Source organism: Macaca mulatta, chromosome 1 (assembly GCF_049350105.2).
Source record: "Macaca mulatta isolate MMU2019108-1 chromosome 1, T2T-MMU8v2.0, whole genome shotgun sequence".
In the NCBI taxonomy this organism is placed as follows: Eukaryota; Metazoa; Chordata; class Mammalia; order Primates; family Cercopithecidae; genus Macaca; species Macaca mulatta.
The window spans coordinates 65,817,699-65,839,477 of record NC_133406.1 but is presented as its reverse complement, the minus strand read 5'-3'; the positions used below and the strand labels follow the sequence as shown (position 1 = coordinate 65,839,477).

General features: G+C 46.3%; 1 protein-coding gene across 2 annotated transcripts in view; it reads left to right on the top strand.

The window, feature by feature from the left end:
* The window catches only part of PLXNA2 (plexin A2), a 217,436-nt gene that overhangs the window by 144,405 nt on the left and 51,252 nt on the right, over window positions 1–21,779 (top strand). For both annotated transcript variants that reach the window (XM_001110951.5, XM_077937065.1), the window contains exons 6-12: window positions 491–614; window positions 2,572–2,725; window positions 3,330–3,426; window positions 6,546–6,660; window positions 14,854–15,054; window positions 16,881–16,977; window positions 19,876–20,066. In XM_001110951.5, the coding sequence (XP_001110951.4) occupies window positions 491–614; window positions 2,572–2,725; window positions 3,330–3,426; window positions 6,546–6,660; window positions 14,854–15,054; window positions 16,881–16,977; window positions 19,876–20,066 (979 nt within the window). The remainder of the gene's footprint in view (window positions 1–490; window positions 615–2,571; window positions 2,726–3,329; window positions 3,427–6,545; window positions 6,661–14,853; window positions 15,055–16,880; window positions 16,978–19,875; window positions 20,067–21,779) is intronic.

Here is a 21,779-nt window from a genome sequence, read left to right as displayed (position 1 = left end):
GTAAATGACTTTGTAACTTTCCTTCATCCTTTTCATTTACATAAGACATACTCCAAGTAGAGGGTATTTAAACTCCCCAAAACTCGGTAACAGGGCCTTTGAGCCCCTATGCTCAGGCCCACTCCCACACCGTGGAGTGGACTTTCATTTTCAATAAATCCCTTCATTCCTTCCTTGCTTTGTTTGTGTGTTTCGTCCAATTCTTTGTTCAAGATGTCAAGAACCTGAACACCCTCCACCGTTAACAATTGTTTACGTCAAAACTGCATCTCTTATGTTGGGGATTAATCCTCTTCCCTCTCGGTCTGTCCTTAACTGCAACAGAGACTGTCTGGGAGTCACCAAAGCCCTCTGGACTACAGTAAAAGTCTTCTTGAGAAGATAGGACACAGGCCTCAGGGCAGCAAACCCCCATCCTGCCCAGGGGACAATGGAGCCAAACAGATGGGTCCCAGAGGCCTGACCTCTTGTGAATCTGTGTTTATGGCAGGTGCTCCCGCAGGGACAAATGCCAACAGGCCTGGGAACCCAATCGATTTGCTGCCAGCATCAGCCAGTGTGTGAGCCTCGCAGTGCATCCCAGCAGCATCTCAGTATCTGAGCACAGTCGGTTGGTAAGTAACTCATCCAGGGGCATGGGGAGAGGGAGCACAGTGCATGCACCTGTGTGGGTGTGCTCCATTAACGCTTGCACAAGTATCTGTAAATTGATCAGACTTTAAATCCAGTAAGGAGACTTTATGTTTATAGCAAATGTATGGCAATGCCTATTGTAAAGGACATAGTCATTCTCCAGTTTCCCTGCAAATTCATTACCCATTGATCTATTTGGTAAATCTAGATTTTGCATTTAGTAACAACCGTCTGCAACATAATGCAATCCAATACCAAATAACGCATTCTTTAGTATCTGCTGTATTTACAATTCTCCACTTGCTGCACTCTTAAAGAAATCTGCAAGTTGTGTGTGTGTGTGTGTGTGTGTGAGAGAGAGAGAGAGAGAGACAGAAAGAGAGAGGAAAGAATAAGAGCAAGAAAGTGACTGCCTCAATTCGAAGTCAGTGTATGCTTAAAGAGAATATTAAAGAGAATAAAATAGCCCTTAACTATCTGTCAAGGTACAACCCAAAATATTTGATGTCCTCAGGCCCTGCATTATTATTTCATTCTGAAGGTTTTATGAGCATTCACAAATGTTAATTAGTTAATGAACCTTCCAAGATTTCAGTTCATTCATCCCCACCAGGAGCTTTTGGCTCCAAGGGAGCTGAGGAAACAAACAGGGGAGTTTGTACCTAAGTCTCTTGGCCCCATGGAAACGAAACTGGGGCAGAGATTCAGCAGCAGACAAATGTATGGAAAGGCTAGGTGAGGCCCACTGAGACTGAGAAACCCACTGCAAATAAACAGCACTGGGTGTTGATAGGAAGACAGAGGGAAACCTACAGGCTGGGTGCAGTGGCTCACACCTATAATCCTAGCGCTTTGGGAGGCTGAGGTGGGAGGGTTGCTTGAGCCCAGGAGCTCAAGACCAGCCTGGAGAACATAGTGAGACCCTGTCCTTACTAACAATTAAAAAAATAAAACAAAGGGAAACCTACCTACTCCATCATGGTCCTCAACTTGGAGGCCACCGAGATGTCATCACCATGAACCCTGTGGGCACACCTCATGGGCAAAAGAAGCCAGTCACCTTTCTTACCTACTCAGATACCACTTAGATACTGTATTGTGGTAATTTGAGTACAAACTCATTTAAAAGTGCAATGGATTTAGAGCAGCATTTTGCCATTGAATATTTTCTCATCAGCAGATTCCTCAGAGAGTCTGTGATAATTTTCACTATTAAAAGGAGGATCTTCAAATTCATAAAAGCTGAAAACCACTGGCCTAGATGATTGGAACCCATAGGTAATAGCAGATGTCAAGCAGTTGGTGGCCACTTCTCTGATCCCCTGAGCTCGTTATGAACCTACTGGTCCATTCCAAGGGAGCTGCTAGAGAACAGAGAGCCCACATGGAACAGAGAAGCAGAAACTCTAGGGAACCCGCAACCTTTAGAAGCAGCCTCTTAATGAATGACAGCCAGGGTGAGGAGCTAGCTATCTTCCGCCAACCTAGTGAGCTCCTGGTAAACCTCCAGGTTGGTGATATTTACTCCCATGAGCCATGCATCGCTAAGGCCTTGTTTGTGAAGGGCTTGGTTCATGACTTGCTTTCAAGTTTGCGTGGTGCCTTGCAATTAGTTTTCATGTCAAAATGAACAGAGGCTTAGATGGATTTTGGTACCTTTCCCTCTAGCACCCCCACCCGTAGGGCTTTCTGATGCTAGAGAAGATGGAAAAATTAATTAATAATATTATTAATAAAAACCATTGACCCTGCACACATTGAATAATTAAGGACTGTAACTTCAGTGTTCAAAGCTGTAAGACCACCTAGACCAACATCCTTCTTTTATAGATGAGGTCAGTGGAGATCAGTGAGCAAAGTGGGTCATAGCAGGGCTGGGCCTGGAGCCCAGGTCTCCTGAGGTCTGTCTTTGGCATCATCTCTTTGCTCCTCCCACAGCTCAGCCTGGTAGTGAGTGATGCTCCTGATCTATCTGCGGGTATCGCTTGTGCCTTTGGGAACCTGACGGAGGTGGAGGGGCAGGTGTCAGGGAGCCAGGTCATCTGCATCTCACCTGGGCCCAAGGATGTCCCTGTCATCCCGCTGGATCAAGGTAAGAAGTATCTGCCATGAGAGCCACAAATGAGGGGCTTCTCTATACTGAGGAAGCTGGGGTCACAAGAACCAGGCACACAGTCTTCTTATACCAGATACTAATATTGGCTTAGACAACTTGTTTAAGTTTGAAAGCAAACTGTCATTCCCCAAAGTGAATTTCAGGAAGGAAAACCCTTGCTCTGCTTTCAGTTAAGGCTACACAGAACACAGCATCTTTCCAGATAGCCCGTCCTTCCCAGGAATGGAGTGGCTTCCCTCAGTAGTTTTTTTAGTGGATCTCTCCACAGAACTGGGGGCTCAGACCTAATATTTCTGAAATCCTTTCAGTAATGGAGCATGGCTGACCAACGTAAGGGGCTCCGTGGAATTCTGCTTCTTCCTCCCTGCAGGCAAAGGAAGTCTGGGTCTGAGGGGTGGGCTGGTATTTACCCAAAGAGAGTCCCTTGGGAGGAGAAGAGATGATTCAGGCAGGTTCCACATAGTATCTGCATCCTAAGAGAGCCCTGTGGTGGCTTCATGGCTTACATTTTATTTTTGTGGCTGTCCACTGGGTCCCCACGTTGTTACCCAACCCCGTCCTTTTTTGTTTGTTTTTCCAGACTGGTTTGGGCTGGAGCTACAGCTGAGGTCCAAGGAGACAGGGAAGATATTTGTCAGCACCGAGTTCAAGTTTTACAACTGCAGTGCCCACCAACTGTAAGTCCTTATTAGAAAGGGTCTTGCTTTGGATCTGGATGTGGGTCTGGGGTTTCTCCCCCTTGATGCTAAGCTCCTTTAGAACAGGAACCATGTTGTAGTCACCTCACAGTTTCCCCATGGGGCCTGACACTTTGTTTGGACAGAATACTATACATAAATATTACCATATTAAACCAAATGGTATTTACTCTCTATAGTCTCTGAATCCTTGGACGCCACCCCAACACAACTAACCCCCAACTCTCAGGCCATGATAGTAAAAAGAGAGTCATAGAACAGGAACCATAAAAAAAAATTCTTCATTTTCCATCAGTTGGTGGTGACTTTGAAGGTAGAGGCTGACAGTGAGTAGAGTCACTCACAACCTGATGAAGAGGGATTCTGAGATAGGGACTCGGCTATGCACACAGTCACCCACAGAGGAGGAACAGGGAAGGGGGAAAGTAGCCTCTCTCAGCACATGATAAAAAGACCTCGATGGGGAGGTAGAGCAGAGACCTTCACTCCATCATTTTTTAAATACATCCTTCAAAATTTTTCAGAGGAAGGGAAACCAGACAGGCCAAACCACAGCCTTCAGTGTGGCTTGACTTTGGTTCTACTGACCTCACCAGCCATTCCAGCAGCTGAATGTCTGCCAATTGGTGCCCACACGCTATAAGACTCCACAACTGTGTTATAAGCTGGGAACATTTCACAAGGAAAAAGCAGAAATGGAGGGAGTGAAACCCCTATTTAGTTTCTGCTGATCCTCTCTGGTAGAGAAACTGAGACCCTTTCCACAGAAGCTGGGAACTCATACACCATTTGGTTTAGAAAGAAGGAAGCACAGGCCTCTGTAATAGAGCCACATAAGGGTCATAGGACCAAAAACCCTGGACATTCAGCAAGGGGAAAGGTCAATGAACAGCTCCATATCAGAGGAGGCAGTGATTCGCAATGTTTACAGACTCATCTTTCCTATTGCCCAGGGCAGGAACCACTTGGGATCCACATCATAGTCAGGACTTCAGGGGTATCCAGTCTGTAGGGTCCAAGCTATGGGCATGATGGACTCAGCAATCAAGATGGGGAGAGGGTCTGTTTGCAGCTAAACCCTAAAGGAATCTTTAGTCATTAGAAGAGGCAAATAAGCTAGTCCTCCTTATTCTCCATTTTTCTGAATTTGATTTTCATAATTAGAATAATCTTCTGGAGTTCTTTGGTCTCTACATTAGTCAAGGAAGGAGCCCCATTGGGACAAATAAATAGATGTACTGAGAAAGACAGAACAAGTTATTGAAAAGGCCTGGCAGGAACCAGGGAGGCCAGAAAGGGACTGAAGCTGAAATAGACAAAGTTGCCCTCTAACCACTGCATTTGAATCCCAGCAAACCCTGCTTTGGGAATGGCAAGCATCTTGGCAACAGAACCTCTTACCTCCTTCTCAAACTCCAACATGGTGGTGATGGAATCTATTATTTGTGAGAGCAATCTTATCTCCATGGCAACCCAGTATGATGTCACCACTTTCAAATATGTATTGCTATGGCAACACAGATGCTGTCACAGGCAGCAAGTTTTAACAGAAAAAAAAAAAAAGCAGGTCTCCTTGACAGCAAAGATTCCATTTTAATGCCAAACACTGTCTCTCTTGCCCTTCTTTACTGGAATTCAGTTAAAATTCATGGAATCAAGTATAGTCCCCTCCTTTCAATAATTTACTTTAATAAAAGTAAACTGAGACCCACAGAAAGATTAGTGCTACAATAAAGGTCACAAAGATAGCCAGTGGAAGAGCCACATGTAGCTAGAGCCCCAATAACCATCCTCCCGAGGCCTTTGATCCATTTTCATTATTTATTTGCTGAATCGTAAGATGTTACCAAGAACCAGCCTATCTGAGAGTACATGAGATAGCATGAAGCTTAGAAGCTAAAAAAGTCTGGGCAATGGAGAATGGGATAAAAATGCTCTGCATGGGAAGATGAAGTGTAAATGGGCTAACAAACCTAACATACTATGGCCTGTGAGCCGGTGACCCCTGGATCAAGCCCCAACCACTTAAATGTAATCAGAGCCCCACCAGGTGGCGCCAGACTGCAGACCTGGTCCTGTCCATTCCAGATTGGCCTAGTTGTGCAAGACTAGAGTAGGGGGACTGCAAGGAGGAGCAAGACTAACCCCACCTGCAAAACTCATTTCCATTACAATGACCTGATCACACACAGAGAGCCAAAAGAATATACACAGTCTCCAGGTGAAACTGGAAGTAAAGAAGTGCTCACCCTGGCAAGAAAACCACATACCACACACATATCCTATTGTTCCGTGCCTGGGGGAGTGGGACAGAGTTACCACTTAATACTGTTTGCTCCCCCAAGCCCAATAACACAGATGATATGAACCAATCGTTAACATCAAATGTTGTTTAAGAGGTTGAAATAATAGGTAATTTAAGCACTTGACAATAATACTCACATTTAGCATGGCACTTTTCAAAATCATTTTCTATACATTATCTCATTTGACACCAAACAGCCCTGTGGCACAGTCAGGAATGTTTTATTACAGGCAGATGAAGATGCTCCAACTCAGAGGGTGAAGTGACTTACTCAGTGTGACCCCAGTGTCAGCGGCAGAGGCAAGTCTATAATCAGATCTGCCGAACTCCTTTCCCTGTGCTCTGTCGGCTACCCTGTCTTTACAAACAGTGAAATATTGGGAAATGTTTAGCCACCAGCATTCAGAAGAAAACCTAGTTTGCAGCATTGCCAAATTCTGTGGCGCAACTATTTCCACCATGGCCGATTTCAAACTACTACCATGATATCTACCAGCTTGCAAAATTCCTGAAAATGTGAATAAAAAGTTCTCATGAGCTTATACAAGCACACCCCTGCTTTGTAAAAGTTATACTATACTATTATCTGGTCTCATTTTCTTTCCAATTTTCTGTTCCCACGAATATGATGGATGGAGAATCCACAATTCTCGAGGCTAAAGGATGGCCCACCAGTCCTCCCTCCTGAGAATGAGACTAGGATTTAAACACAGGTTAACAGACTTCTATCATGACACATGCCACCTTCCCTCTTTGTTCTCTTCTTTGCCTCTCACCATCTCTGTCCTTGCAGGTGCCTGTCCTGTGTCAACAGCGCCTTCCGCTGCCACTGGTGCAAGTACCGCAACCTCTGCACTCATGACCCTACCACCTGCTCCTTCCAGGAGGGCCGGATCAATATTTCAGAGGTAAGAAGGGCTCACCCTAACATGGCAGTGTTCCCAGTGAGTCTGAGTGGCCCCTCCCTCCTTAGATGGTCAGTCCAATGGCTTGGCCATTTTCTTGCCCTGGTCCATCTTGGCCATCTTGCCAGAAATTCTACATGCTAGAAAGCCTGTTATTATAAAGCTGAAAAAAGTAGCAGCAAATGACCCCAGAGGCAGAGGCTATATCTACTAGACTCCTAAGACTCTATGCATTCAAAAGCGCAAAGGTAACTGGGGGTTGAGACTGAAAGCTTAGAGGAAACATATTCAACCAAACAGACTCCCTGGTCTAGAAGAGTGTAGTGAATGGCATTTATTCTTTGAGTCTAGCCCTTTGCTTGGCTGCAGACATAGTCTAGTTCAATAGAACATTCACTCCCAACCATTCTTTCATGCCAACTTCTCTTCCAACTCTAAAATTCAGTGATTCTTTGACTCTGATGTATAACTGGGTGGGTGGCCTTGTAGAAAGTGAGAAAAATTCAGCTAGTGAAAAGAACCAGGCATTGCTAAAAGTCCTGTTTTATTATAGTCGAAGCTCCGTCCCTAAAGCCTGACACACCTTTGTGAGCAACACAGTGAAATATCAAATTTCTTATCTTTCTAATGGATACTCCATTCAATGATTATTCACTGATGTCAACTTTCTTACATATTCATAGCATGTCTCAGGACAGTGAAGCCTGGTTGCTCAGTCTCCCTTTCTTGTGTCAAATGCTTTTCGTACCCCGGGGTGGCCAGTTGGGTTTGAACAACTATAGAGACCTTACGTAGTCGCCCAAATGCATGTGTGCATATATGCATATTCCTCTCTTACTCTATATTTTAGAAAATCCAAAAATGGTAATAAGTGAAAATGTAGCATTTTTATATACTACTGTAGTCTTTCTTTTTTTTTTTTTTTTGATTCGAATTCTCACTGTGTCGCCAGGCTGGAGTGCAATGGCGTGATCTCAGCTCACTGCAATCACTGCCTCCCGGGTTCAAGCGATTCTCCTGCCTCAGCCACCTGAGTAGCTGGGACTACAGGGGCACACCACCATGCCCAGCAAATTTTTGTATTTTTAGTAGAGACAGGGTTTCACCATGTTGGCCAGGATGGTCTCGATCTCTTGACCTCATGATCCACCTGCCTTGGGCTCTGAAAGTGTTGGGGTTACAGGTGTAAGCCACCGCACCCGGCCTACTATAGCCTTTCTATACACATCTTCCTCTTGCGCTAGACTACAAGCTCCTTGAAGGCAAGGACTACATCTTATCTTTAAATCTTCAGTGTCTTATTTAGCAAATGTTTGTAGAATGCATACATGCATGAAAGAATGGATGAACCAATGACATCTCTATTTGAATCCCATTGATGGCAATTGTGTCAATTTGTCTAAGATTTCAAGTAATGGAGTCTCGTGTCTTCTAATCTTGATAGCAGTGCTGGTTGCTTCCATGGCTAAGCATAAGAAAATCGACTCTGAAATGTTTCTCAAACACATACCCCCTCGAACTCTTCTTCGTTTATGAAACAACAGGTGTTATGTTCAGTCAGAAAAATGGAATTTGCCTGTCTCGAAAGGGAAAAACATAGGCGCCACAGGTGGCTTTTCAAACAGACCCATCCACGGGTGCCTCAGCGTGACGAAACTAGGCATCTAGTGCCCTGAGAACCTTTCAGAAAAGCATTTTCCTCTAGCCAGTTGGTATGCTTTGATGCAGCTGCCCTAAAAACTGTACACCAGCCTTCCTGGACACTGGAGATTAATTCTAGCCCTGGAATTCTGCAAGGGTGTGAAACTGCTCTCACTCAGAGAAAAGGGCAGAACTGCAGGGAGGGGTGGGAGTGGGCACCACAGCTTGGGAGCCAATGGAAGAATGGCTTAGAGGGGCAGACCTAGCCAGGAACAGCAGTGCCACCATGGGAGGCCTGCGCAGGGGTGAAGTCTGGGCAGTGAGAGTGTGAGACATAGTCTCAGAAACTAACCTTGACATGGACCACTTTGAAAGTTCCTTAATAAAATAGATTGAGGTGGCCCCCAGGATACAGAGAGATTGGGTGAAGTACAAATCTAGACAAGAAAGAGCAGCTGCTCCACTTTCTCCTGAGGCTGCCCGCCTCAGGCCAAGAGAAACCCAAAGCCAAGCCTGAAAGCGACCTGCAGCTGGAGCAAGGGCACGAGAGTGTCACTCAAAGCAAGATAAATAAACTCTGCTGGGGTGTGTGTGGCGGCCAGAGAGCTGAGCCCCTGCAGGCTAATTGGAAGCAGGCCCGGCCTTCCTCACACCGTTCAGAAGTCACTGAAATACAGCTCCCTGTCAGCCATGGATGAGAGATTCAACATTCCAGGGCTGGGCCAAGAGAAACTGTTGCCTCCCTGCAACTCAGGATTAAATTAATAACAAAAGGGACCTGCGGGCAAACTCAGAGACTCCCCACCTCCTTTTGTTTCATTTTCTCTCCTTGATGTCTGTGTCTTAGGGTTGGGGAAGAGCAGTCCCCTTTGTCTCCCTTCATCTCCCCATTGCCTTGAGTAGGAATGGTGGATGGCTGCTCTCTCTCTTATGCTCCCGTGCATTGGTCCCTGGCATGGCCCCAGGAATTGACTGTCCGGAGGGCTGTGAGGGAAGCCCAGACTCCATCCAGCTCCCAACTTTGCTCAGGAAAGGAAACAGGATGCAGATTCTCAGCGAGGTTGCCAGGGCCACTTCCGGGGCTTCCTAAAATACTGCTTTAGCTCTTAACCACAACCGGCCACATGTTCCTTTTCAGCAAACAGCAGCCAGGCCCCACTCTTTTCTGTCCAAAGTTCTGCTTTAGGAGAACCTTATCCCTGAAAATTTGAGGAACAGCAAAGATGCACGTGCCCAACTTGGGTAGGGTGTCCCTTACTCTCTCAGGCATCCCAGCTGATATTTTCATGTAGTTTGCGGAACTAGAATCCCCTAGATTTCCAGCTAACTGGAAATCCCTTAGCTGTCTCTTTAGGGGTTCCTAGAATATCTATTTTAGAATTCCAGTAAGCCTCCCTTCCCAACTTTGAATCAAAATCTTATGTCTGTCTGCTTCCTAGAAACAATATATAACTGATTAGCTCCATTGATTAATATAGCAACATTAATGTATCACACATTTATAATTTCTTCACATGTGCCAGAAGTTCTCAAAGTGTGCTTAGGGACCAGCAGCAGCAGCATCACCTGGGAACTCATAGAAATTCAAAATCTTGGGACACATCCCAGATGAGGCTAAAGATTGAGAACCACTGACATTTGGAATTTCAATGGATTCTCACAACAGCCCTGCAATTTCATGTAATTTATATTTGACATCTGTAGTAGCCAGAAAGCTAAAAATGTCGGGATTTTGCCCAAGGCTACAGAGAACTCAGGCATCCAAAAAAGCTGAGTACGGTATGCTTTCTACAGAAAATCAGGGCCTGTGAGCTTGTTTGTTTCCATGGTCACAGCCACACTTGCTGGCCTGACTTCAACCTGGTCCTTCGCTATTGGTCATTAGGGTTCAGGCTATGGATGAGCCAGCACAAATCCATCTCCACAGATGGAGAAACTGCCCATAGAAGATGGGTCAGTGGTGCCATTTCCAGATAAAAAGACAGCCAGCATGTGAGGTAAATCTGCCCACATCTTTCCAGAAGCCTGATGGACCAATTCCATCCTTAGGCTTGACAATGAAGAACAGCTGTGCTAGAGCAAATGCAAGTCAAAAATAAAAATATTAGTACTTATTATATATGCAGCATATATATATAATTTAACCTTAAGTACTCTATGAAGTGGATATTATAGATGAATAGACTGAGGTTTAAATAAGTTAAACAGCTTTCCTATGATCATCAAATAAATGCAGAAATTAGGATTCAGAGACAATTTTTCAAACTTGAATAAGTTAAAGTCCACTGATTCTGCATTCACACACACACGCGTGCACACACACACACGACGAATAGACAGTAATATTAACAATTGTTAATCCAGCATATTACCACTTACAACACACATTGATATTCCTCCTTCACGCAATCTAGGTTTGTCAGATATTATTGGCACCATTTTATAGATGAGGAAATTGACTTTCAATTAAACCATCTGTGAAGTTCTCTTAAGGTAATGAGTCAGACCTTTCCAGCACTCAGAGCCCAGCAGATCTCTGACGGGGCCCCCCCAGATCTCTTCCTCCCTGGGCCAGATCAGGCTGTGACATGGTGTTAGCAAGCGGGTGTGCACGGGAAGATGTATGCCTTTCAGCTTTTAAAGCTCATCTCCCTCCATGGCTAAACCAGGCCTAGTGAGATGTAGATACATAAATATCTCCTTTATGCCCTGTCCCGGGGAAAGATAGAACCAAATAAATCCGATTAGCTTCCCAGGATGCTGGCTGCTCTCTCTTTGAAGTCCAGTGGGTGAAGATAATGCCATTTCCACATGGGAGAAGTTGTCTCAAAAGGCTAAAGGGTCCCCAGCACAGAAAGCTGGCAGAGCACAGCTAAACGGGTGGGCAGTGTGAGCCCAAGACTCGTAGGGCTCCTACACCAAGGTCCCTGCTCTCCCTGCACCTGTTTCCTCTTCCCCAGCCTACCTCCACCCCTGGGATATTCCCACAAGTTTAAGTCTTGGTTTAAACTAAGATTGCTGCTGAGGAGGTGATTCTGACTCCAGTTGGCCTAGAGACAGAAGAGAACGAAGATGACCCAAAGAGATCACTCAGAAGGCTGTGAGGATCCGAGGTAGCAATCAGTATTTTAAGAATGTGAACAACAGTCTTAACATTCTGCAGGAAAAGCATCTTAGGATGATTTGCTTTCTTGTTCATAAGACAGGTACTATATGTGTACGTACACATGTGTGTGCTTGTGTGTGTATATACCCACAGAAGCAAACAGGTTGGAAGGGGCCTCATTGTATCTAATTAAACCCTTCACCATCCTCAAGCCCCACAGATATTGAAGTTTCAACAACTTGGCTATTTTATGGGATGCCAGTCTCCTCCACCCACTTTCAGCCCTTACCACTGCAATTTCCACCCAAGATTCACAGATCTTTCATGAATATACTCACCAGAATCATCTCACAACCCGAAAGCTCTGTGTCTACCTGTTTCTCAAGATGAAGAAAGCGTACCTGGGGCACCAACCACTTCTTTCCTTTGCCTTAGAGAATAGAAGGGAAAAAATCCTATTCTGTCTGACCTGAGAGTAATCGCCAAATAAAGAAACAAAGCATAAGACTTTCTTTTTCTACGAGGGCAATCTTGGGGCCTAGTTCAGCATTTGGGAAGACCTTAATTGTTATCCTTAAATTTCATTCTAAAAAATCTGAAACAGCAGACCATGGGAAATGTCCTAAAATTCTAGAATCCCTTAAAAAAAACCTCATATAATAGTACTCATAAAGTCTACTCATGATTCTCCAACCTCCAGGCTGGACTGGACTTAGCCAAGCCGAAAAGGTGAAAGTGTGTGTGTGTTACATATAGGTAACATTTGTGTTATATATAGGTATTACACAGAACATCTATATAAAAGTATACGTTTTTTTGGTCCAAGTTAAAAGGATTCAACAATCTTTTTTTTTACTAACCCCAGACATCATACTTCCAAAAGCACATCTTTAAGATCCTGCTACTGAAATCTGAATTTGTTGTCTAAGCTCATTAGAGATGAAAAACAACTGCTCATCATTTACAATTCATCAGCTGGTTTGGAGTAAGAAAATTTCTCTCTCTCTTACTCTCTCTCTCTGTCTCTCTCTCTCTCTCTCTCACACACACACACACACACACACACACACACACACACAGGGAGAGAGAGAGAGAGAGAGAGACCATTATACCTCAGCCTTATTTCCAACTTAAATTCTAACATTAGATTTGATGGAGATTTTTTAGCTGCTAACAGGAAGTGTTATCTCCTTTTCCATGAGATGCCTGGGCTTCCCTAAAGTGGTGCTCATCTTTTTTTTTTTTTGGCTATAAATATATGAAAGAGTCTGTCAAGAGTGCCTGCAGGGAATGAAAGTAAAAGTGCAGTAAAGAGCAAGTTTATGAGTTGGCAGCTTGAGTGACTGGCTCCTAAACAGGGACCCATCTGTTCTGGGATTGCCTTATGATTCTCTCTCGTGGAGGCCCTGCCTGCCTGGAGTCCTCACATGCAGGTGGCCAGCTGACAAAGGATGACACCAGTAAGCCTGCAGGTGTGTCCAGACCCTCTTAGGTAGGTTTCTGTGCAGAATTTCCCCCGGATCGAGTTCTTCATAAATTGTCCTTAGTAAATGCAGACATGCCACTTTAGAAATCACGTGACTCCAAAACCTATGACTATTTCCAACTCCGGCTTTTGAGAACCGAATGCCTTCTCAAGTCTCTTCAAGTCCAGAAGGCAGGCTTTACCTCATCTCTAAAGAATCTACAAAGTTGGAGCTTAAAAAAAAGATTTTTTCACAGGTCGCTTTATTTTATTTTCCATTTACCCTCCCACAAGCAATGACCAAGTGTCCATTACATGTCGAGCACTGGCAGAAAGATTGGGGAGATGGCGGTGAGTAAGATGCAGCCTAATCCTCAAGAAGCTCACAGCCCAGTGAGGAAAGCAAATCAAGAAATTGTAATTCTGTGGGTCAAAAGCAATCATGGGTGAATATTCATAACCCATCCTGAAGCCATTGCGGGGACAGGGTCAGGGACGGCCTTGCAGAGAAGAAACTGGGCCGAGTTCGAAGGCTGATTAAGAGGTAATCAATTATTCATTCTCAGAGAAGGTGATGATTAAAAAAACAAAAAAGTAAAAGAAGAGGTAATCAACTGAAAGAGGGGTTGAAGTCAGGCAGCAGCAGGAGGAAGACAGGCAGGAGTGAGTGTTTCTGATAGATGGAAAAGCGTGTTCAAAGGGCCAGAGGCAGATCCTGTAAGGGAGACGGAATCTCAGAGTTAACCGTACATTCAGTATGGCTGGACTATTATGTGCAAGAACCACAGAGTTCAGAGGGAGGTAGGCAGGGGCCAGATGCTGAATGGCTTGCAAGTGGGGCCCAGAGAAAAGAGGCAACAGCCTGAGCCACACCGTGACAAGAGGCGGCCCCAAGAGATTCCCTGTGTGAGGCTGTGCCGGCATTGTACAAGGCTTCTTAATTATTGCATTTGCCATTAGGAGGACAATATTTTTGTCATTGAACACGTCCTACACCTTGTAGGAAGTCCAGCAATCTTAGCCCCTGGCATCAATACCAGTAACACTCTCTGCAGGCCCTGTAGCAGCATCAGCCCCCAGACATTCCCAGAAGTTCCCCCTAAGAACGACTGCCCAGGAGAAGGGGACAGAGAAAGGGAAGCCTTCTGTGAGAATTTCGCTAGTGATTCCCCGTGGAGGTGGTTCCCACATCATCACTGCCAGGGGCTACTGGGCTCATCTTCCCGAGGAGAGAAGGAGAAAGAGGAGATTGGCACAGTGGGGTGGCCCTTTGACCTCTGGTGGAGAATCGGCATCTAGTCATGGAACTCCAGAAAATCAATCTGTCTTTCTCACTGTCTCTCTCTCATGGTCCTTCCCAAAGCCCCTCCCTACCAAGACTTTCTCTTTGGTTTTGTTTTCCAAAACAACATGGCATTCATGCAGGGCCTGGTAATGAAATGAGATTTAAAAAAAGAAAAAAAAAAAAAAAAAAAAAAAAAAAAACCAGAGCAAGTGTTTAGAGTATTGCTGGGAGGGCTTGATCCACCTCCTGGAAAGCCCAGCTCAGTCGGTGCCGGGAAGCTGAAGCTGCTGATAACGGACGCCCCAGGCATTGGACAATGCAAGGGGCCGAGTATCTGGAGCCGGGAAACGAGATGAAACCCAGAGGTAGGGGTGCCAGGTTGGGGACAGGGACACGTGGAGGCTCTTTTATCCAGTGTCTCAGGAGATAAAATCCACAGCCTGCCACACTGTGCTTGAAAATTAATTCCTGCATTGTAACACACACAGCAGATACAGGACAACTTGTGGGATGGGGATGACAATATCAAAGCCCAGGAGCTAAGAGCGATTCCATTTTCCCTGCCCACTCCACGGGCCTTACATGAGGTGATGTTCTGCTCTTGGGCAGCCCGCCTGATACAAGAGGGGCCTGCCTGGCCCAGGCATGTAGTACAGCATGAACAGGGGACCGATGGAGCCTCTTCGTGTGTTCCCCCAGGACTGTCCCCAGCTGGTGCCCACGGAGGAGATCTTGATTCCAGTCGGGGAGGTAAAGCCAATCACCCTGAAGGCGCGAAACCTGCCCCAGCCGCAGTCCGGCCAGCGAGGCTACGAGTGTGTCCTCAACATACAAGGGGCCATCCACCGGGTCCCTGCCCTGCGCTTCAACAGCTCCAGCGTTCAGTGCCAGAACAGCTCGGTAAGAGAACTCAGGCTGGGCCCTGCCTGGAGGAGGGCTTCCTCTCACACTCGTGCTGGGGCCTCAGTGTGGCCAGCCCTGGCTTCCAGAGCCTTCAAGGTTCACAGGGTAAGCCCACATCCCCAGGGTCGCAGGAGCCAGCCAGCACCCTAGCCGCTGAGCCAGAGCAGAGCAGGTGTCTGGTGCCAGAGGAGACAGTTTCATGAGGACCCTCATGGCAGACACTGAGATCTTTGTGCCCTTTCTGAAGTTGACTTTTTAAATTTTAATTTTTTTTATTTTTAATTTTTGTGGGTACACAGTAGGTGTATGCATTTATGGGCTACATGAGATGTTTGATACAGGCGTGCATTGTCAAATAATCACATCATGGACCTTTCTGAAGTTGAAAGAGCACCTCTTTTTGTCTTCAGTGAAACTTGAGCCAGAGCAAGTCAACTCCACCCCACACCCCATTCCTATCCCTGTTCAGGGAGTGAATCACCGGGAGAGTGCTCCGCAGGCGAAAGCTGGAGAAGAGAGGAACAGGAAGTGCGATGGGAAGAGGGGAGGTGGGAGGAGGGGGAAGGAGGAAGCAGTGAATTTCAAGAGCAGCAAGGGTTAAACCAATCCTGAATGGTAGACAGAGAGCATGAGGTGTTTAATTATAATACTAACCCCAAGAAGATCTTTTTGTCTGCCAGCTCCCTGTCTCCCACTGTGGGGGGTCAGCTGGAGATGCGGGAGAGGAGGAAGTGACAAAGGTGTTGAGGGAAGCTAATTCGCCTGGGAGAGATAAAGGGAATCTGGGCCTCTTATCAGGGAGCTGTCAGATTCCCAGGTCACAGGCGCTTGATAGAATTTGTAATCGGCAGAAGGCCGCCAAGCGCAAGGGGAAGGCAGATGAGAAAGAAACGGGACACAACAAAGGGAGGCAGGGGCAGGGGAGGGCGGGAGCAGAAGGCTGACAGTGACATGCCCTTCAGAGCTGAAGAGTGGGGGATCGGGGAGATGCCCCGAGGTCTCCTTCACAGGGTGCCAGGACTGGCCACCCAGGGGTGTTATTTCTGAAGTGTGTGAAGGGCATACATGTCTTCTGTGGGATCAGCACAAGAGAGAAAGTCATAAACTCCTGGCCACAGCTAGAGGACTTTAGTGGTAGGGCTGATGAGATGTGTGCCCAGAAAGCTGTGGGCGCTTCTCCCTAGTGGACCGTTGGCTAAAATAAGGCTCGTGTGGAAATAGAGGGCCACCGCAGGGATTGGCCGGGTGACTGCTTGATGAGACTCTCGGCCTTACAAGAGTAGTAAGAGGGCATTACCTCTGCCTCCGGAGACATATGGACTTTCTATGGAGACACGTGAAAAGAGGCACAGCAGATCCAGTGCAAGACAGAAAGTGGCAACACCAGGGGACGGACAGTTTGGGACAGGTCTGCAGGGTGGTCGGAGAGGACTCCTGGGGAAAGTAGAGCTGAACTGGGCTGGAAGAATACGGTGGGCTAAAAGGTTGGAGGTTGTAAGGAGAGGGTTGCATTCCTTATGAGACAGGAACTCAACAAAGACGGAGACGGGCTTAAGAAGATGTGTTTGGAGAACAGTAGATTCAAAGCTTTCCACAGGAGAGTTGTGGAGGAGAAGGCTGGAGGAGTCGGTTTGCATTTGATTATGCGGGGAACTGAATGCCAACCCAGGAGGCTTGGGTGGGATTCTATTGGCATTAGTGACTGGGATCCAGGGAAAGGGCATCATGGGAATAATCTGAGCGGCACGCAGGGTTTCCCTGCATCCCTGACCCCTGTGATAGAGAGTCGCGTGAGCCCCGTGCCTCTGCCCGTCTCCCTACAGTACCAGTATGATGGCATGGACATCAGCAACCTGGCCGTGGATTTCGCTGTGGTGTGGAATGGCAATTTTATCATTGACAACCCTCAGGACCTGAAAGGTAAGCGGCTACTTCCAGGTAGAAGTTTGATCTTTTCACGACCCGGGAAAGACTGGGGCCGGAGGGATCAGAGCCAGCCAGCCGCTGTGCCATGAATAATACACTCCCTCTGTCAGCGGAACCTTTCAGAGGATCCTAAAGCAACATTTGGAGCCATCAAAGGAGTCCTGTTGGGAGCCCTGTTTTATTACAACCAGAGCATCCGCCGGGCGGCTGCCGGCCCATCCACGTTATTCTTTGGCTCATGCAGGCTTTGAAGTGTCTGTGGAACCTGACCTAGGAGAACAGCAGGCAGGAACGTCCGGCCAGTTTCCCTGGAAATGGAGATATTGTTTCCAATCAGGCTCTTGTTCCCCTGTCCTTGGCCCTGGTCATGATCACTGCACAAAGAAGGTTTATAAGGCTGCCCTCCTGTTCCTGAGGTGGGCGGGAGAGAGCCGCATGCAGAGTCCAGCTCACATCTGGAGCAAAGAAGTTCAGGAAGGGGATCTGGCTGAAGAAGGAGGGGTGCTCCATGAGACTGACCCTTACTCATTGTCCTATAAACCCATGTCAAGCTCCTCCCATGTGCCAGTTAGGCCCGACACTCAGTGCAGCAAATACCAAGATTCCACCCTGCTCTCAAGAATGATAAAAGTGACTCCAATATGATGAGCACTCATGATGGGTAGGCACTCACTAAGTAATTTATTAGAAATTATTTTCCTTAAGCATCACAATAACTCTGAGAGGTATGTACTATTATTATTCTCATTTTTTAGATGAGGAAACTGAGACCCAAAGAGATTAAGAAATGGGCCAAGAGTCAGATAGTAAGAGCTGAGATTGGAAGCAAGACAGTCTAATTTCAGAGCTTGCAAACTGAGCCACATCACTGTGAGGATCTGCTGCTTAGGCCACTGTGGGATTTAAACTCCTTCCCCTCTGGAATACATTCCTATCCCCCACCCTTCTCCTACCCTCAGCCCCATGTCTCACCACATTTCAAGTAGCTAGGGTTGTCACAAGCCTCTGCTTCCACCTGCGGAGTCAGCCAATGGAGATGGGGTAGTCGGCAAGGCCATAGCAGGGGCTGCAAGTTTTTCAGCATCTTTAGGGCTGTAGCTCCCTGTCCCAAATGCTGCCATTAAAATCAAGGCTACTTAGACTGGGAGAAAGGAACTGAGCCAGGAGGATTATTTTTTTCTATTTCTCCTCATACCCAGGCCAAACTTTCTCACTGTTAAGACATAGGAGACACTTTCCCTGCTGGGAATCTGGGCTCAGATCCCAGAGGTTGCCTTAGCACCTGGAGCTTAGAGAGCAGCCACATCCAAGCTGTTGCATCAGAAACTCTGCTTGTGACTCTCACAATGTTGAAGAAGCTCTGAGAGTGCACAGACAGTGTTGTCTTCACATTCGTATCGCCTCCACCCGCCAGCCTGAGTGTCACTGCAGGCTGCGCATTGGGCTGGATGGAGAGGACCACACTGTTTAAAAACTTAGGTTCTAGAATCCAGCAAAGCGAGGTTCACCTGCTGGCTCTTTCACTTACAGCTGTGTGAACTCAGATGAATGGCTGTTCCCCTTTACATGAGCTCATGGGTATGGACCATGTGGTACATATTTATAGATGCTCAGTGTGTACTCATTCATTTTAAGATTCCCATTTCCTTTCCTCTACCTTACAAAGCGATAAGCATGAGGGTATTTAAATATAGGCCCTGCAGCTGGGACTAAAGGATACTGGACACAGCAGAGGAACAGGATGAAGACCTATGGGAAGAATGTTAAAATTACACTTTCCCTGGGGCATGTATCTCACTTCCAGCAATGGCATACCACCTGGTCCTGAAAGCTTATATGTGCTTGTCCAAAAGAGTGGAAAAATGAGTTTTACGTGTTTTGCTTTTGGAGAATTCTACTTTTAACTCGAAATCTCAGCAGGCAAGGAGCTAAGACCAGGTTCCTGAACCTGAAGCACAGTTCCACTAATTCGCTGGTTATACTAGCACTTATAAGTCAGCAGGAGACAAAAGCAAAGACAAAGGGTTTGCACACTCCAAATGTTACCATTTAAGTAGCCAGTTTGCCTTCTCTGGGGACATATTCTCAATTCATAAGGGCTGTGAACAGACTGTGTCACCCTCTTTTTTTTTTTTTTTTTTAATCAGCAATTCTTCCCCCATTGCTAGCCACCTGGCCTTTCCTTAACCCCAAGCTGACTCCTCTCTCAAACCCATGCAATTTCCAGTTTGCCAGACAAGACTCCTCTCTTCTCAAGACCTACCATTTAGCAGCATAGCAAGTGGGAGTTTGAAGATTCCAGTTTGGGTCACTAATCTTACTAAGCTCTAAGAGTCATTATCTCTCTCTGAGCCTCATTTTTCCTTCGATGGAGGAAAGCAGCCCTTACTTCCTGCATGAGGACCATATGTGAGAGTGTGAGAGTAAGAGAAAAGGCAGCATAAGAATATAGCACAAGTTCAAAGAAAAGATAATAAACATGTATAGGGCATCAGATATGTTACAGGCACTGTGCTAAACACTTAATATGCAGTATCTTATTCCAACCTCACAAAAAAACAATGATTATCTTCATGTTAGAGATTAGGTAAGTGAGGTTCAAGGAAGTGAAATCCTTTGTCACATTGCTAGGAAGTAGTGAAGCCGCAATTAAAGCCCTAATCTGATTCCATCTAGAGCCAGAATTCTTAAATAATATTATGCTTCCTAGTGCCCTTAAGTGACTGGTAAGAGGCTCAATTTATTAATTCCCCATCAGTCATTCTTGCAATGATAATGATGATCAGTGGTGTTATCCATGGTGAGGAAGAGTTTCTATCACACCTGCAAGAGTAGGGCATATTGTGAGCAGCCCTTTCTGGTTTCATCTGTGACCACCTGCTCTCTTTGCAGTCCATCTCTACAAGTGTGCAGCCCAGCGGGAGAGCTGCGGCCTCTGCCTCAAGGCCGACCGGAAGTTTGAGTGTGGCTGGTGCAGCGGCGAGCGCAGGTGCACCCTCCACCAGCACTGTACCAGCCCCTCCAGCCCCTGGCTCGACTGGTCCAGCCACAATGTCAAGTGCTCCAACCCTCAAATCACCGAGGTAAGTCCTCCAAGTCCCTAGAGTAGGAAGGGGCAGCCAAGAGCTGACCCCAAGACAGTGGGAGAGGAGTGCAAATTGAGACTCTGTGGACAAATTCTTGGCGTAGAGTGAGTTTAATGTGGGGGGTGTAGGAAACCTCTTATGTGTGTCTCGATGGCCCCTGTCTAGGTATAAGAGGTAAGCGTATGGAAGCGCATCCTCATGCCTGCGCATGAATGTACAAGTGCATTGGTGTGCACGTGCACACGACAAGGGAGGCAGAGCCAGCCCAGTCTCCCTGCCAGGCTGGCTGAGCCAAGTGAGGAGGAGAAATTGGCTCCATGGTGGGTGAACATTTCAGAAAACAGGTTTAGCTTTTCTCAGCAGAAATGTGATTTCAGGAGCCGCAATTAGCTCAGAGTTGCAAAGCTGAGAACGGAAGAGGAGAGTAAAGGCAAGCACTGCATTAGCCACCGTGCCATTTCCCAGGATTTACTCCCTGTCCCAATTTTTTCATGCATTTTAATGGAAAGAAAAGGAAGTTAATTATCCTGGGGAAAAAATGATGTTTCCAAAATAGCAAATTTCAAAGGAAGATGAATAGATAATGTGGATGAAAATGCAATTGCTTGGGTTTCAAATGGCCTGGGAGAGGAGTCGCTGTATTTAACTCTGGTTGTGTTCTGTGCTCCCTTTTCACTGCTCCCTAGTATATAACTGTCACTCATACTTTGAAACTAACTGCACCTTCCTGATGGTGACTAGGAATAAAGGCCCAGGCAGGTACCCAGTGGTCTGCATGTTTAAGAAAGGAGGGAGGGGCTGCTCCTTTTCTGCGTCTTCCCTGAGCTGCTGCACCATCCTTTTCCCTGCTTCGTTTTCCCTGCTGACCAGGGAAAGCAACTCTTGTCCTCACCTATATCACAGAATATTGGGAAACTTCTAGAACATCTCCATGATCATATCAAAACCACAGATCAGTTTTAAAAGAAACCCTTAAGATGGAATGGGTGCTGCTAACCTACAGATAGGTTATTTGAAGAGGTAGAAATTATTTATTTAATGTGTGTAAATTACATTTAATCCTCACAACAACTATGGGAAATAAGTATTCTCACCCCCATTGTACAGATGAAGAAAATGAGGCTCAGAGAAATTGAGTGACATGCTCAAGTTTATACAGCTGATAAGTGGCAGAGCCAGTATTTGAACTCATATTTAATTATAAAACCATTTTTAAATTCTTCACAATATTCCCAAGTACATTAAAGAAGAAGACGTGCTTCCCCTTCCTTAACCTTTCCTGGACCAGATAGATGCAATCCATCCACAAGGCAGCATATCCCAGACAGTGCAGGGCTGTCAGTGGGAGAGTGCTTACTGCTTCCAGGCCCTCATTCATCCATGCAGAGAGGAGTTAGGAGAGCACACACACTGCCTTTCAAAGACAGAGCTACTTCAATCCCATTTTATTCTTGATTGTGACCAGGGATGGTGCCTCCTGACTTTCTCCTGTGTCTTTAGGTCTCTGGAGGAGAAAGTTTGCAGGGGCTGCTGGCGGTGCCCCAGCCTCTGCCCTCAGACAGCTAGCTTCCTGAGCTGCTCAGGGCTCCGTGCCTTCTCCCTGATTCGAGTGATTTCCGGCCACTGCTGGCCTGAGAACTTGCACTGTTCCGTAATTCTTGCTGCTGCAGTTGTCAGTCTCTACATCTGTGGGCACCCGTGGTGTGGGGG